The sequence below is a fragment of the Erythranthe guttata genome, chromosome 14, assembly GCF_056151865.1.
Source record: "Erythranthe guttata isolate IM_541 chromosome 14, IM_541, whole genome shotgun sequence".
NCBI classification, from domain to species: domain Eukaryota; kingdom Viridiplantae; phylum Streptophyta; class Magnoliopsida; order Lamiales; family Phrymaceae; genus Erythranthe; species Erythranthe guttata.
In genome coordinates this window covers 24,515,215-24,531,282 of record NC_142546.1, presented here as the reverse complement: position 1 = coordinate 24,531,282, position 16,068 = coordinate 24,515,215, and the positions used below count along the sequence as shown (strand labels likewise).

Here is a 16,068-nt window from a genome sequence, read left to right as displayed (position 1 = left end):
AGAAAATATAGATTAGTGGATTATGATGGTAGGTGATGTTTGGTTAAAATATATTTAATCGGCATCTGGTGGGACCATATCTCTCAATAAAGAAAGAATCCAAAAGCCACTTAAATTAGGCAAGTGACATTATCACTACTCAATCTACTGACAAATGCATTCTTTTTTTCAAAGAATTTATTAGTACATTATTTACAGCAGTTTGATTTCTGGGGTGGACTTGTGGTGAGTGGAAAATTGCAGGAATCGGAAGATATGGAAAACGGTACCTTAAAATGCTCAGCAAACTATATTCCTTTAACGCCCATTAGTTTCTTGGAAAGATCGTCTGTTGTTTACGGAGACAGAGTTTCTGTTGTCTATGGTGATATCAACTTCACCTGGAAACAGACCCATCACAGGTGCCTCCGCCTCGCCTCCGCCCTCAGCTCCGCCGGAATTTCTCGCGGCGATGTTGTCAGTCTCTCTCTCTCTCTCTCTCTCTCTCTCTCTCTCTCTCTCTCTCTCTCTCTCTCTCTCTCTCTCTCTCTCTCTCTCTCTCTCTCTCTCTCTCTCCTGGGTTTTGTTTATTTAATTGTGATTGATTAAACTTTTGTGCTCTGGGATTGTATATCAAGATATTATTAGCACAATCTAAGAATTATTGCCAGAAATATCGATTAATTAGTTAGGAATTAATGCTTCAGACATGAGTTAGGAATTATTGTGCATAAACCTGAGTATGATCATTTTTGTACTCGTACAACGTTATTAAGTGTCTCTGAGTTTGGTGCAGCAGCTAAAAATAAAGATCACGCATTCAAAATTGGATCCTCCAATCTTAAAACCATCGAATTCGACTCGACTTATAACAACAACCCGTTGCCTATTTTACTCGTCTCGTGCTCGTCGTATCCGATTCTTCCTTTTTCTTAAACTAGTTCACATGTATGAAGAGTGTCGTAAATTCGTAATGTAGAAACTAATGTTCTATGTATTAGTGACTAATTGTCTTGTTAGGACGATGCTTATAACATATGGTTGAATACTGCTATCAGAAACATTGGATCTTAGTCGTTTTCGATTTTTTCGTTTTTTTCTCAGGTTGCGGTTTTGGCCCCAAATATACCAGCAATGTACGAGCTCCACTTTGCTGCTCCAATGACAGGTGCAGTCCTTTGTACACTCAACATACGCCACGACTCATCGATGGTTTCAGTCTTGCTCAAACATTCCGAAGCCAAATTCATATTCGTCGACTATCAGCTTTTCGATACTGCCAAGGGTGCACTCAAACTCTTATCCGGTCAAGGCATCAAATTACCTTATCTAGTCTTAATCCAAGAATCCGATAACCCGATTTCAACCCCAGAATATCAAGAATACGAGTCTTTCCTAGCATCAGGAAAACCCGATTTTTTAGTAGTAAGGCCGAAAGACGAATTCGACCCTATCGCCCTCAATTACACCTCGGGCACAACATCTAGCCCCAAAGGGGTTGTTTACAGTCACAGAGGAGCTTATCTGAATTCTCTAGCGGCAGCTCTTCTCAACGAGATGCTATCCATGCCCGTCTATTTATGGTCTGTGCCCATGTTCCACTGCAACGGGTGGTGCCTCACCTGGGCCGTGGCGGCACAGGGCGGCACCAACATCTGCCTGAGGAACGTCACCGCCGAGGGAATATTCCGCAGCATATTCCTCCACCGAGTCACCCACATGGGCGGCGCCCCCACCGTCTTGAACATGTTAATCAACGCACCCGTTGACCAACGAAGACCTCTCCCCGGAAAGGTTTCGGTGATGACAGGTGGCGCACCGCCACCTCCTCAGGTGCTCTTTAAGATGGAGGAGTTAGGATTCAGTGTGACTCACTCGTACGGGCTAACCGAAACATACGGGCCGGGTACGGTCTGCACATGGAAACCCGAGTGGGACCCGCTACCCGCGGAAGAACGGGCCAAGATCAAGGCCCGTCAAGGGTTACACCATCTCGGTATGGAAGAGGTTGATGTAAAAGATCCTTCCACCATGGAAAGTGTACCTCCCGACGGAAAAACAATGGGGGAGGTTATGTTTAGAGGAAACACCGTTATGAACGGTTACTTAAAAGATCTAAAAGCTACTAAAGACGCCTTTAGAGGGGGGTGGTTTCGGAGCGGTGACTTGGCGGTAAAGCACTCCGACGGGTACATAGAGTTGAAGGACAGGTCAAAGGATATTATCATCTCCGGTGGGGAGAATATAAGTACGATCGAGGTGGAGGGGGTGATATTCGGGCATCCGGCGGTTATGGAGGCGGCGGTGGTGGGGCGGCCGGATGATTATTGGGGGGAGACGCCTTGTGCGTTTGTGAAGCTGAAGCATGGCTGTGAGGCAACTGCGGGTGATGTTATCGAGTACTGTAGGGGGAGATTGCCACATTATATGGCTCCGAGAACTGTGGTGTTTGAGGATTTGCCCAAGACTTCGACTGGGAAGGTGCAGAAGTTTGTTCTCCGGGAGAAAGCGAAAGCTATGGGGAGTCTTTCGAAAATCGTAAGCAAAATGTGAAGCATTTCATTTTGGCCTGTTTAATGCTGTAATATAAATTATATAAGCTGTCTGTGTTTTCAAGATTATTGTAACAAACAAGAATGATGATTTGGTGGATGCAAATATAATAAGATCACTTCATTCTAGACTAAGATCACCATCAAAATGATCGACAACCGGCAATGCAATATCACATGCATGAACTTGTATTCAAATTACTCACACGAATCGCACCGTGGGTTCCCATCCTCACACCACAAACGGCCAAATCGAACCACAGAGCATAACAAGACGAATGCGAATAAAGCGAGATACTATTTTCTAAGTAGATGCGTGCAATAAATTCGTTTAATTTCATCGTTAATACCAAAAAGGGTATTTATGTAACTTCATCTCATACTGAACTACGTTAAAAAAACACAGATGACTTTTAGCAAATAGAATAAAGCCGCGTGTCCTGTTGACTTTTAACAAATGACATAAAGCCACGTGTCGTGCTTCTCCTTTCATCAAAAAAATTAAGAAAAAGAAGTAACATTTCATTTATTTACCAAAATTAATTTTCCCCCAACCCTACCTATCAATCTACCTAGCATAAAAATTGGGATCACACAAAATAGAATAAAAATCTTGAAAAGCTATAAATCACCCCCACATGGTCAAATCTGCCCTCCCTATATACTTCACATCTCATACATTCATTCCCCTCTGTCTTAAGTGTCACCTACACCACCACCTTCTCCAGGCATATCCTCTTCTGTCACATGGTATCCCAATTTATATTAATCTGATAACATAATTAATTAATTAATTATTGATTTACAGCTTTACATATTATTAAAATTGAATTTCACGTTTTATTAAAAGAAGCGCTTATTTCATTTTTTCACTAACCAAATTCGATAATTAAGGAAAACATAAGAAAAATAAATCTTACTACAAATATACAAGTAGGTGAGAGAGAGAGAGAGAGAGAGAGAGAGAGAGAGAGAGAGAGAGAGCAAAATTTTCAATTCCATTGGGTATTGGTCAAACCCTAACACACAAATCCCATTTCCCCACCAAACAACATTCGCATTTTACACTTCGAATTCACTTACACAACCGTATAAAAATTCATTGAAATGTACGTGTATGGCGTGTATGTATATATATAGAGGTGTACGTATATGCGCATCACATGCAAGCACGTTTAACTAGCTTTGGTTGTGAACTAAGGAGTTGCGTTTGAGGATCTGAAGGAAACTGAAAAATCACGCCAAAAGTCCCCTTTTTGTTCCGTTATAAGCTTCGCAAGGTACGTTTTCTGTGTTGCTTGTATTACGATCGCTAGGGTATAGTTCGATTTCTGAGTGATGTGAGTTTGAATTGTGGATTTTTATTTTTTCAGTTGGATTCGATGATTATGTGTGGTTAGATCTGTAATTTTGGTGAGTAATTGGCGGCGGATTTAGGGAATTGAATGCGATCTGGGAAAATTTGGGGGTTTCTGGATATTTTTTTAGATCTGATTGTGATGGAATTTAGTTGAGTTCTGAATTGTGGAACCTGAATGTGTTTAGGGGATTTTGATGTGAAAATTTCGTGATATGTTTCCTGATTTGTGGATTAATTTGGTGCGCTGTTTGGGTATTTCAATTACTGTACCATTGATTTGGAAAAATAAAGTTTCCATAAATTTGGTGGATTAGATTTGTTTTATTCTGTTGAAGATTGGAGTGTTTTGTGGTTTTAGTCGATTTATGTCGATACTTGTTTTTCAGAACATGATCGAGTGACGCTCACTTATTAAATGTTACATACTTTCCTGTTTCAGCAAGATAAGATATATAACTGTTTTCTTGTAGCAGAAAGATCCTAATCTAACACACAATTTCTAAGCTAACTTTTGCATTATTTTTTTTTATAGAGTACGTGAAGAATTTTGCTAGATCGGGTCATTCTTTTTAATTCAGGCGTATTCAAGTGCAGTTGTGGAGGAAGCTTAAGATTGAATATCTTGAATTGAATGCTCCGAGTTGGTCTCGGGTTTATGTCCTAGCTGGGTAACAGTTATCACCCATTGGGCAGTTATATAGGATAAGAGAAGGGCAAAATGGCTCCAGGAAGCAAAGCTGATAAAAAGGCATCAGTAGATGCAGCAGCATGGATGTTCAATGTAGTCACTTCAGTTGGGATTATCATTGTCAATAAAGCATTAATGGCTACTTATGGATTCAGCTTTGGTAAGTTCTTTTCACCAATCTAAACAGAATCAACTGTTAATGGTTAACGTTGAACAAGTACTTCGTGTGGTTTAAAATTTGCATACTACAAATATTTTGTTACTGCAATTATGATTATATGTATGTCTCAAAAAACACTTTGGGTATGGACAAAAAGAATATTCCATAGAGATACTGAAGAAATGATAAATTTCTCCTAGTTTCCCAGTTGCAGGGGTTTCTTGTTTTAGATTGTGCATGAAATATGGGTTTCTAGCTAAGGATTTCGAAGAAATTGAGCATGTTTGTTCATGTTATTATAAATTTCAAATCCTTGAGCTCGTATTTTGAGCAAATATCTTTATTCATTGTGGTGAATTTGGAAAACATTCCACGAGAGAATCATTTGAAAATATTCCTTCCTCAAATGGAAATTCTTCTGTCCAAACACATTATGAGGAAGTTCAAAACAGTTCATTCAATAAAAGTAGAGTTTATACTTGCATAAAAACCTCAAGACCCTGGTAATAAGATGCCTGGTCTATTGGATCTTTTAATCTGATTACCTGACATCCTACAAAAACTAATTGAAAGCATTCTATGGAGCACCATTGGTATATTTACTATGATTAGAACTCAGAATCAACTTCTCGGGTTCAAAATACTCCAGAGAATACCTTGCTAGTAGGAAGTCGCATATAATTTTTTTTTGGCAGACTATGAGTTTGGATGTAAGATGAAAGCCTACTGTGCATTATTTGTGTTTGGTATAGAGAAGCAGATGTTTTCAGTAACTATGAGTTAAAACAAACTTAACTTAGAAGTTATATGTGTTGCTCGTGCTCTTGTTTCCACTTGCCACTAATGCTGCTACAGGGACATATTACATGCTTGTTTTCTTGGAAACAAATTGTGAAATCTATCGAAACGAAAAGTACTGTAATTAATAGATTTATCAGCTGATGTTATTTTCGTTCGGCAAAAATAATCGAGGAGAAACTCAAATGAAAACAGCGATTATCTCGTTATCTGGCTGTTATTGATGACCTCATGGTGTAGTGTTCTTCTTTTCCATATTTCACTTTGACATTTTCCGGGTAACATGAGGTTTTAGCATTTTTATGGCTATAACCTATGCAGCTATTGTTATTTTCAGCAAATTATCCAGGAGAAACTCAAATGGAAACAGTGATGATCTTCTTATATGTTTACTAATGGTGGACCTCATGTTGTAGCATTCTCTTTTCTATATTTCAGTTGACATTTTCCTTGTAACATGAGTTTCTAACTTTATTTTGAATTTCAACCCTTGCAGCTACAACGTTAACGGGTTTGCATTTTGCCACGACCACCTTGATGACGGTTGTTCTTAGGTGGCTGGGTTACATCCAAACTTCTCATCTACCTTTTCCAGAGCTTATGAGATTTGTTTTGTTTGCAAATTTTTCTATTGTTGGGATGAATGTCAGTTTAATGTGGAATTCGGTGGGATTCTACCAGGTATTTTTTTCCATCATTCTTCCATACTGAAAAAGAAAAAGAAAAAAGTGAAAAGGAGACCTTAAGAATATGAGCTTTCTTATTTCAAATTGATCAATACACATGATCTTATGTCCCTTTATTTTATCAGATCGCAAAGCTGAGTATGATACCGGTATCCTGCTTGTTGGAAGTAGTGTTTGATAAGATCAGATATTCAAGAGACACAAAGCTTAGTATTCTAATTGTTCTACTTGGTGTTGCTGTCTGCACGGTTACTGATGTGAGTGTTAATAGTAAAGGGTTCGTTGCTGCATTTATAGCAGTCTGGAGTACAGCTATGCAACAATATGTAAGTTTTCTAGGAGAATTACAAGAAATTACAAATGCTTAGCTTGTATAATCTGTCATTATATGGCTGCAGAAATCAATTCCTCTCCATCCCCTACTCTCACCCTAGGGACAAAAAAAAGAGGGAGAGAGAAATGAGGGCTCTAACTCAGAATGTTTTAGTACTTTAAATTTCTTCATTTTGTTAGAACATTTTTTTAATTTTTTTTCTCTTCTGGATGTGTGTGTCTGCAATCTTTAAATGCTATAGAATAATTTTGGATATGTTTTTGCAGTATGTTTCTTTCCTTCAGAGAAAATACTCGCTGAGTTCTTTCAATCTACTGGGGCACACTGCACCAGCTCAAGCTGCATCACTGTTGCTGTTAGGCCCCTTTCTGGACTATTGGTTGACGAACAAAAGAATCGATGCCTATAACTTCAGTTTACCATCTGCGGTTAGTACATTGTCACATTATTTTTATGTATTTTCTGTAATCACACTCCAAATCTCTGATCCTAGCGTGTACTCGTAATTAGCATTTATCATCGCCGCAGCATTATGCACTGTGAAAACCAATACTTCCATTTATTTGTTAACATATTTCCCAACTTGTCCTACCTTGAGTATTAGTGTTCGATACTTCCATTTATATGTTATCCAGTGGTTATTGGATTAATAACAAAATTGTCAGTTCATCTTTTGTACAGTGGGCCATTTCTGATCAGTACATTTTTTTATATTATTTATTTACCGTTGATTCTGCAGGTGTTCTTGGTCCTCTCATGTACTATTGCAATAGGAACAAACCTCAGCCAGTTCATCTGCATAGGCAGATTCACCGCCGTCTCTTTTCAAGTACTAGGTCACATGAAGACAATCCTTGTCTTGATCCTAGGATTCTTGTTCTTCGGAAAAGAAGGTCTTAATATACAAGTAGTTATTGGAATGATAATCGCTGTTATTGGAATGATGTGGTATGGCAATGCTTCGTCGAAACCAGGGGGTAAAGAAAGACGCAGCCATTCAATTCCCAAAAGCACTCAACAAAAGCATGATGGAGATTCTTCCGAGCCTGACGAAAAGGTTTAAAACCAGTTGTGCAGTTGGAGTTTAGCATACTTGAAAGGATACACAGAGGTTTGTTTTATTTAGTGGCCTGATACTCTAGATGTAATACATTTTCCCCAAAATCATTTATTACTGGAGTCCGCTAAATTTTGTAATTCTTTTAAAAAATATATATATATTAAAACTGAAATCGGGTTTCCGGGACTTGGGAAAAAGGGTTGAGAGTATCCTGATTCATCCAGTTTTAGTTGCTGGATCTCAATTTTATAGTACACAAGTTCATTTTTGCATTCCATTTGGTGGTTAATTGATTTTTAGTGGTTGAGATTAATTTCTGTATTTAGTGAAATTAGTAAAAATAGACATTTGTCAATCCGTGTCAGGGATTTCAAACTTATTTGCAATTTCATGTTTCTAATAGTATTTTTTCCATTTTTTTTTTTATTATTTTTTTTTGGGTGAGGTTAGTGATAATTTTTGATCTATTAAATGCAACTTCCAGCTTCACATGGTGTTTGTGTAATTAAATTTGTAGAATCAGGCCCATATATTTCGTTATTAGGCCTACTGGGGACCTCTATTACTCCACATATTCTGTTAGGGGCCTGTCAGCGCCTATGTTAACTCGGATTTTCATTTATTGGGCCTGATTTGGCCTATAATTAAATCCGTTATTGGGCCACAATCGGGCCCCATATTCCGTTATTGGGGCTATATTTAAATTCAAATATTCGAATATTAGGCCTAAATATTCAGATAATTGGCCTCCTAGGCCTAAAATAATTCAATTATAGGGCCTGAACCGGGTCCATATTATTGAGCCTATTTTTAAATCCATATATTCTGTTATTGGGCCTGACTTGGGCTATACTGAAATCCATTATTGGGCCTATGTCTCGTTGTTGGGCCTTTCTTTAAATTTATATATTCTTTTATTGAGCCTGCCTGTATATTAATTCGGATTTTTTAGTCATTGGGCCTGGCAGACATTTGATGACATACCTCAACTCTACTCTCAAATTTCATGATGGCACGCACCATAATAGTGTCTCTTATTCAAAGACAGAAACACTGTTAAATTGTACACCTACTCTTGTCATTGAGTTTCAAGATTTAGGGGCCAATACAAAGAATATTTACTCACGACCCGAATTAATAACAAAATCCGGATTGTAACCGACTTGGAATCCCACCGTATACCGATAAACAATCATCATCAGAAAGGGCTATAAATACCTCATCGTGTTGGTAGTTTTCAAATGCATATAGTACAGCCTAATTCTTTAGCAGTGGTATCAACAAACTGAATAGGAAGTCCCGTTGCAAGTCGGCTATGTGCTTCCCACGTCAAACACTTCTCTACGTGAGCTTTGCAGTCCCTAATGCCTACGCTTATGTATGGTGGACTGCGGAAACCATTAACTTGGGATTTTGCAGAAATTGATTCTGAGCCAGCATGTAAAACTGCTCGAAGAACTGATGTACTGAGAGCACGAACGTGTGCGCTCGGATGAGATACGCAACGAACTGTAGCTGAGAGCCGACACTGCATATATATATGATAAAAACCAATTATCTTACTAGTATATTCACGATTGGGAAAATAATATTTTTTTTCATACCAAAAACATATATTTAGAATGTGAAAGCTTTTGTACCTTCAACAGGTTTGAAAGGCCGTCTGCAACTGCCAATCCCGACTCTCCCCATTTAAGAACTGTTTGAACTGCTCTGGCTGTCACTTCCAACAACTGTCCAATTTTTTTTTTCAGGTGCAAACAAATCAATAATCATAAAAAGAAATATGACAAGAATTAATTTATCTGGCAAATGCCGAAAAACACATGCAAATGTCGCGTAAGATGAGATGTGATACCTCCAGCTGAGGTAGTGTACATGCTTCACCATCAACAAGCATCCCATCGGTGGCACGAAGGAGGAGGTCTGATGCGCTGGACAGAATTACCAATGATTCTGGTGCGTCGTGATTTCTCATTAACTCAACAATCACTTTCACGATTCTTTGGTTGACTTTCCACATCTTTTGACCAAGATCATCGTCTTTAGTGATCCAAGGCTTCAATTCCCTGTCCGCCTGATAAATAATGACAGCCGAAAAAAATTCAGTAAAATAAATATACAAATAAAAACAGAATCGACATCTGAGGTTTAAACGTTATTCAAGAAAAAAAATCTAGACCTGAAGAACAACAGCTGTTGCAGCTTTTGCTGGTGATGCTGAGACGACATTGACAAGGGCATCAACCACCTGTATTGTACAATCATAAGGGTATAAGGAAATTATTTTCTAAGAACCACTTTCAATGATAAATTGTTGGAATCACAAAAAACAATGATAAAAGTGACAGGCTAAATTGATCATATTACCTGCCGCCATCCTTGCTGGGCTGAGGTGCTTTCGCCGCTCAGTTGTATTTCAGGTGATACAATCAGTTTGTGCCAGAGCAAAGAAACAACGGAGAAACACAATTCTTGTTTTTCTGAAAGGACGGACTTAAGAAGAACTTGTGCGCTACAGTTAAACCCTATATGCCTGTCCATAGTCAAAAAGTTGGCCAAATCTGAAGCATCAATAGGGAAACTTGAAATTTCTTTGCCCGTGCTACATCTCTCAACCTCGTTGGCTTGAGAGTTTTCACAAGTGACCAAAGCTTCTGAACCAGACAACTTTTCACATGACGATGAAGATGGCTGTCCTGATTCTAAGCGGCAACAGCTAGCACATGTATCAGTTTTGTCCCCATGAAAACAGTTTGTCCTCGACAATGGGACATTTAGTAGGTGGGCCTCCAGCGGTTCTGCTTTGTTCACTATGGATGCAACAACTTTGCTATGAATATCAATTAAGTTGAAAAGGGAAGATGCCCTAGAATGAATTTCCTTGTCCCATTTGCATTTTATCAAGATTAAAAGAGCCCGCATGCAAGCCTTGGAGCGCTTAAACAGATCAGAAACATGAGCTGCAACCATTGCAGCAGCCACTATTTCATTCGAACTATAACTCCATGACGTTCCTATAGATGATGGTTTCAAAGAGAAAAGTGCCTCTAGTATGGTTAATATTCTGTGCGTGTGATAAACAGCCGAGTCAATACTATTCTGAAACTCACTTGGTGGATCGTTTCCCTTCACAGGCTTAAGTACACCAGATATATTTCTGGCTTCTAGCTGACTACACTGTTTTGCAATAAGAGGGAAGATCTGAAGCTCACATGACAGAGCACAAACAGCAGCAATGACGAAGGAATCAAATGCTGCTATAGGCCCCTGTTTCTTCCCCTGTTTACTGCCCTGATCTCTATTCTTCCCATTGGCTCGTTGTAAGTCTTCACCTTCTACAGCACAAGAATCTTCACCTTTAGGTCGCTTGCTTCCATTAGGCTGTGCTTCGTGACTTACGCAGACAGTTAAAACTACAAAAAGAAGGCGGGAGGAAAGCTCTACCGAAGCACACGACTCTAAGAATAGTGAGTGGACCATCGTGCGGAGCTCAGCAACAGCAAGATTTTTGAATGCAGAGCCAAAAACGTATCTTGTTTTTCGATTTTTTTCTCTAGTGGACTCGGGTGGGAATGTTCTCTGAAGAATTGCTTCGACGGTAGCAACAAATATCTTCATTAAACAGGTTTCAGATGGACTTCCACGAGGAAGATACTCGAGCACTTTAAGAAGAGGAATGTATAAGTTCCATGATAATATTGGTGGCTGCAAAGGCGTTGCAACTATGATTTCAGGAAGATCTACTGATGAGGAACTTAAAGGAATCAAGCCATAAGCAGCTTCCCATATTGTGCATATTCTCCATTCAACCTCAGGGCCATGTGCAGAAAGCATTGACGCAATCCCTTGTGCAGTAGCTTCGACTGTAGCTTCTGCTGCAGGCAATTCTCTTTGCTGGAATAATTCGCATATGTTAAAAATGCATGAATTATTTGAGGAACAAATTGATATAGAGGAAATTATTCTGAGACTAAGAGATGAATTACCTGCTTTCGCTCAGATGATACGCAACCTCCTAGAGGTTCATGTTGAGCTTCTATGCCTTCAACTTGTCTCAGTGGTGGGAAAAGTAAAGCTGGTTGAGAAAGTATTCGAAAAAGCAGAGCAGCTGCAGCGTCTGCAGCAATTCCAGCTCTCATTGACATTGCAATGCCTATTGCTCGTAAGAAATGCAAGTGCATCCAGTTTCTTGGAAGCTTCACAAATATTGCAACAATCAGTACGTCATATGGTTAATCATAATCACATATGATATATACTAGTCTACAGTATATACAAAAGCAACCGGCATCATCAACTGGATAAAAAAAACAGAAAATGACAGGATAAAGTTAGACATGTGTAATTTATTTCTCACATCATCATATTGTAAATTAAACCCTTTACCCAAATTTACTTCGTTCATATTAAAAAAATGGACAGAAGGTGAACAAGTATGCAACTTACCCTCATGCCGGAGGCATAGTCTTCTGCTGCTCTAAGGAGTTCCACTAGTTGCACGGCAGCATCAAGAGCATCAGGAGCCCAGGATGGTGGAGCTTCTAGAAGTCCAAGAAGCAGCCTCTGAGTGGCACTTGGACTTGCAATTGCATAATATCTGAAACAGAAGAAATATAAAGAAAATGACTTAAATGTGATTTACCTTCTAAACAATAATTGCTAAGGAACATACCGATGAAACAGGCGTGCATAGGGCTCAAGTGCTGGTAGTCCGGCAACTAGATGCTCATCCATAGGTGTTGTTGGGGGAGGAAGCAGAAGTGCTGGGACAGAAGCTGCTGTCAGCGTGGCAGTCTCGTAACGAGCTACTTCGTCGTCACAAACACTAAGTATAACTCCAGCACCATTAGCAACAGCCCACCTTGGAGTTGATGGCACAAGCTGGGGATGCTTTCCAGATCCGCGAGAAAAAGCTGGTATAACATTTAAAATATAATTTATCCTTGTCCAAAAACATTTTCCGGGTATCTGTTATAACTCAGAGTTACTGGAAAACATAGTTGGATGGAACAAATAACATCTAATGTCTGTAATCAACAAAGTGTCTGGCAAGCTTTAAAAAAAAACCACGAAAAAATTCCTTTTCAATCAGTTTGAAAGTCGGAATTTAAAACGAGAAGATTGTAACTATGCTAATCATACAATCCAGGGGATTCGAAGTTCGACTGAATTTTTGGGTTCATAGTCCAAGAAAACAATGGCAGCTTGGTCTTTTTTCTTTTTATTGAAAATTTAAAAGCAAAAATATTGAAACACAAACTCCACTAACCAGTTGATGGTGGTTTGAGTTCTCCAGCTGCATATTTTCCCATGACACCTCCACACCTATAATGCATTGACCATTCATTAGTCAAGCAAACGGGTGCACATATGCAATAACTTCAGTACAAAAAAATCACATTTACACAGAAGGCACTACTCTTTTCTATCGCTCATAAATTCTAATCCGGTTAGTTTATATGGGGATTCTACCATATCGAAAAATATGTGATCATAAATACATCAAAATTCTGTTAATTGCACTTACCAGCGAAAATAGTCACTTCTAATACCAAGAGGTGCTGCAAGCAATATATCAGTAATCCAGGGAGACAAAGGCCTCAGCATTTTCCTCTCTAGCTGTGTAGAAGGCAAAGAAGGTTCTCCATCAGTTGACTTACTCGTCGAAGCAAGGGTACCACTGCTACTTCTATCTGTTTCATTTTCCTGACGTTCTCTCTTGTAAATTGGTCTATTGTAGTGAGTCAAAATTCGTAATATCTCCCCACATGCAAGAGCCCATTGCTCGGAATACTCATTCTGCAATTAAAGATGAAACCACGGTCCGTCAGTGACATGATACAATTGGGCATGTTTCAGATACATGAAACAAAACCTGGAGGAAAATAATAAAAGGCTAAAAGTGGAAACATATTCTCTGGACATGTGGGCATTAAGAGATAATTTGTGAAAACGGGCATCAAATTAATGATGTCTGAATACCTCGCTGTTGGGGCAAACCAGGGAAATGAACGAAGCAAATGGAGGACCGCTTCTTTTATATTCCACCAAACCATCAATAATACATGAAATAATGGGAAGAATAACAGCATGCCCGTGCTCTGGATGGTGAAGAACAAACTTTGCTGGAAAGTGAAGCAAACACAGAAGTGAGTTGCTGTACAACTAATTTGGAAGTGTTATACTTAGAGGTGATGACTGGAGTGATTATCCATTCAAATATTATTTAACAAAAAGTACCTAAAACATCATCAAAAAGTCTGTTCTGATCGGATGGATATCGGCTTCGAACCAGCTGCAAACCAGTAACAATAACAAGTTAGAAAGATTTCTCTCTGCGTACTTGACAGTTGAAGGGGTAACAAAGGCATACATATCCAAGTGAAAGAGATAAGAAGTTTGATTTCACAGCTGATTCTATTTGTATGAGGTACTAGGAAGTTAGGAACAAACATACCTCGGCTATATCGTCGGGAAATTGTTCTGAGGTAAATTGGCCAAAAAACTCAACATAAGCATTAATTTGGGCCTAAATAGAAGAAGATGAGATTGTTAGAAATATTGAAAATGAGGAAAGGATAAAAAGGAAAATGGTAAAGAACAGAAACTATGTAGACGACATAATCACACAGTAAAGACACGGTATCAAACAGGCTAATTATGCACCCAAAAGACAAAGAATCGATAGTGTCTATCTCTAACTGAACAACAAGTGGCACTAATTATTTTCAAACATTTGTAACGAAACAAATGCATGCTTAATCAGTATTATAAATCGTGAAGGAAATTTATCTGCTTTTTTATTTACGAAGATGTCTCTCAGCAGGGTAGAAAGTAAAAAGTACAACACCAAAAAAAAAAAAAAAAAAAGAAAGAAAAAACTTCAAGACGTTATTATTAAACCAAACCACACCTTCCGTTCCTCTGTGTCTTGTGGAGGTGGCCAAAACAGTGAGGAGAACTGCAGACTGTCGATCCACCTCTCATTTTGAGTAGCCATAAAATCTTCTTCTTATCTAAACAATTGGGGATAAATAAGAAAATCCATCAAACTCCATATCACCTTATACCAATCCACGATCAAGAAGACTACAATTCAGCAATTTTTGGCCAAACAGAAAGCCTGTCTATTTATTTTATCAGTCAATCCAACAACCTTCAAGTCTAGTTCAAATATCTAAAACACAATTTGGTTATAGATTGTTCCGGCAAACCTGCAAAAACATCAAATACAAATACAATTACCCAAAATCTCGCAATAAAACCATGTACTGTTCCTCCAGCACATCAAGAAGTTTGAACTATAGCATTACCAGAACTTAATGAAATTTGAAGTGCAAAAACATAATATTAAAAATTAACAAAAAATGAGAAAATTAATGCATCTTGATGAGCACAATAATTCAGATAAATTTTATATAGATTGTGAAAATAACCCAATAAATCCTATGCTGATTATCGACTTGCCGTAGTAGACATGAAACAGAGAACACAAAAATATACACAACGAGACTAATATGGAGCATGAAACGAAAAAAATCGGCATAATGATAGAATATGAAGTCATAGATCTTCTTTTTAAGAGGTAATAATTAGTAATTGTGGAACAAACATAAACTGAATCTGGAAAATACATATTAAAACAATAAGAAAATATCTAATTATGAATTCAATTATCATGTCCAAGAACAATATCCACATATTTATTCCATATTTCCTAACAAAATAGCGGAAAATTTACTATCAGCAACAAGTATACTAACAGAAATCAATAATCTGTTTAATCACATATCGTTTATTTTCTAAATCATAAATTTAAACACTCTCAGCACCGCCTTGCCCAACAAATAAATTTTCTAAAATTAAATTCACCTAATAACCAGCAGTTATCAATTACTCGGGTGAAACAGCATACTTGCTTCGAAGAAAAAAAAAATTCAAAAAAAATTAACTTACTGCAAAATGGGAAAAAAAAATTAGCAACGCTGTTCAGTTTTTGCCGAGAAATTTGAAGGAGCTGAGGCAGATTAACAATTGTTGTCTGAAATTCAAATCGAGTGAGTCAGATGAAGAAGAAAATGTAAGAGATCTATGGGCGATTTTTAGGTGGAGAGAGATTAGAGAGAGAAAAATATACCAAACTGTAGATACAATTTTTTATAAAGAGGGGAGGAGAGAGAGAGCAGAGGAAAGGAAATCTTTAACTGCTCTCTCTCACATGCAAACGTGGCGATGATATTTTTCTCATGTCCTTAGTATTGCCATGGGCCATCCCATGCGAATATGATGACCATGTCATGCACTATATATCATCATATAATGGCCTTTTTTAATTAAATAGGGCAAATTAGAGGACCTTTACAAAAAAAATCACTTTGTTTGAATAATTACGAGCAGCCCCTGAAGCTAATGAGCTAACTCTAACATAACGTAGTAATTGTCTAAAAT

The 16,068-nt window shown here is 38.1% G+C and overlaps 3 protein-coding genes across 6 annotated transcripts; 2 read left to right on the top strand and 1 right to left on the bottom strand.

Moving 5' to 3' along the window:
• Positions 1 to 102: 102 nt before the first annotated feature.
• On the top strand, positions 103 to 2,666 carry AAE1 (acyl activating enzyme 1). The gene is made up of 2 exons (XM_012983496.2): positions 103 to 456; positions 1,084 to 2,666. The coding sequence occupies exons 1-2, from the start codon at positions 256 to 258 to the stop codon at positions 2,530 to 2,532; spliced, it is 1,650 nt and encodes a 549-aa protein (XP_012838950.2). The 5' UTR covers positions 103 to 255; the 3' UTR covers positions 2,533 to 2,666.
• Positions 2,667 to 3,027: 361 nt separating this feature from the next.
• On the top strand, positions 3,028 to 8,039 carry LOC105959403 (UDP-rhamnose/UDP-galactose transporter 6). 3 transcript variants are annotated; one of them, XM_012983494.2, is made up of 6 exons: positions 3,028 to 3,811; positions 4,424 to 4,739; positions 6,034 to 6,218; positions 6,349 to 6,549; positions 6,824 to 6,985; positions 7,297 to 8,039. In XM_012983494.2, exons 2-6 carry the CDS (start codon positions 4,610 to 4,612, stop codon positions 7,618 to 7,620), a joined length of 1,002 nt encoding a protein of 333 aa, XP_012838948.2. In that variant the 5' UTR covers positions 3,028 to 3,811; positions 4,424 to 4,609; the 3' UTR covers positions 7,621 to 8,039. The 3 variants fall into 3 exon arrangements, with proteins under 3 accessions (XP_012838948.2, XP_088669357.1, XP_012838949.2); XM_088813231.1 differs by having other exon boundaries at positions 3,489 to 3,811; positions 4,470 to 4,739; XM_012983495.2 differs by lacking the exon at positions 3,028 to 3,811 and adding an exon at positions 3,833 to 3,944.
• A 580-nt stretch (positions 8,040 to 8,619) lies between these two features.
• Positions 8,620 to 15,931, bottom strand: LOC105959402 (protein GIGANTEA). Of its 2 annotated transcripts, XM_088814184.1 has the most exons (16): positions 15,577 to 15,877; positions 14,777 to 14,834; positions 14,534 to 14,636; positions 14,078 to 14,149; positions 13,861 to 13,915; positions 13,603 to 13,745; positions 13,148 to 13,419; positions 12,890 to 12,945; positions 12,293 to 12,533; positions 12,067 to 12,217; positions 11,607 to 11,816; positions 9,988 to 11,514; positions 9,800 to 9,868; positions 9,476 to 9,694; positions 9,258 to 9,350; positions 8,620 to 9,145 (listed from the first exon to the last, which is right to left on the bottom strand). In XM_088814184.1, the coding sequence occupies exons 3-16, from the start codon at positions 14,618 to 14,620 to the stop codon at positions 8,855 to 8,857; spliced, it is 3,486 nt and encodes a 1,161-aa protein (XP_088670310.1). In that variant the 5' UTR covers positions 14,621 to 14,636; positions 14,777 to 14,834; positions 15,577 to 15,877; the 3' UTR covers positions 8,620 to 8,854. The 2 variants fall into 2 exon arrangements, with proteins under 2 accessions (XP_088670310.1, XP_012838947.2); XM_012983493.2 differs by lacking the exon at positions 14,777 to 14,834 and having other exon boundaries at positions 15,577 to 15,931.
• Between the last annotated feature and the right edge of the window lie 137 nt (positions 15,932 to 16,068).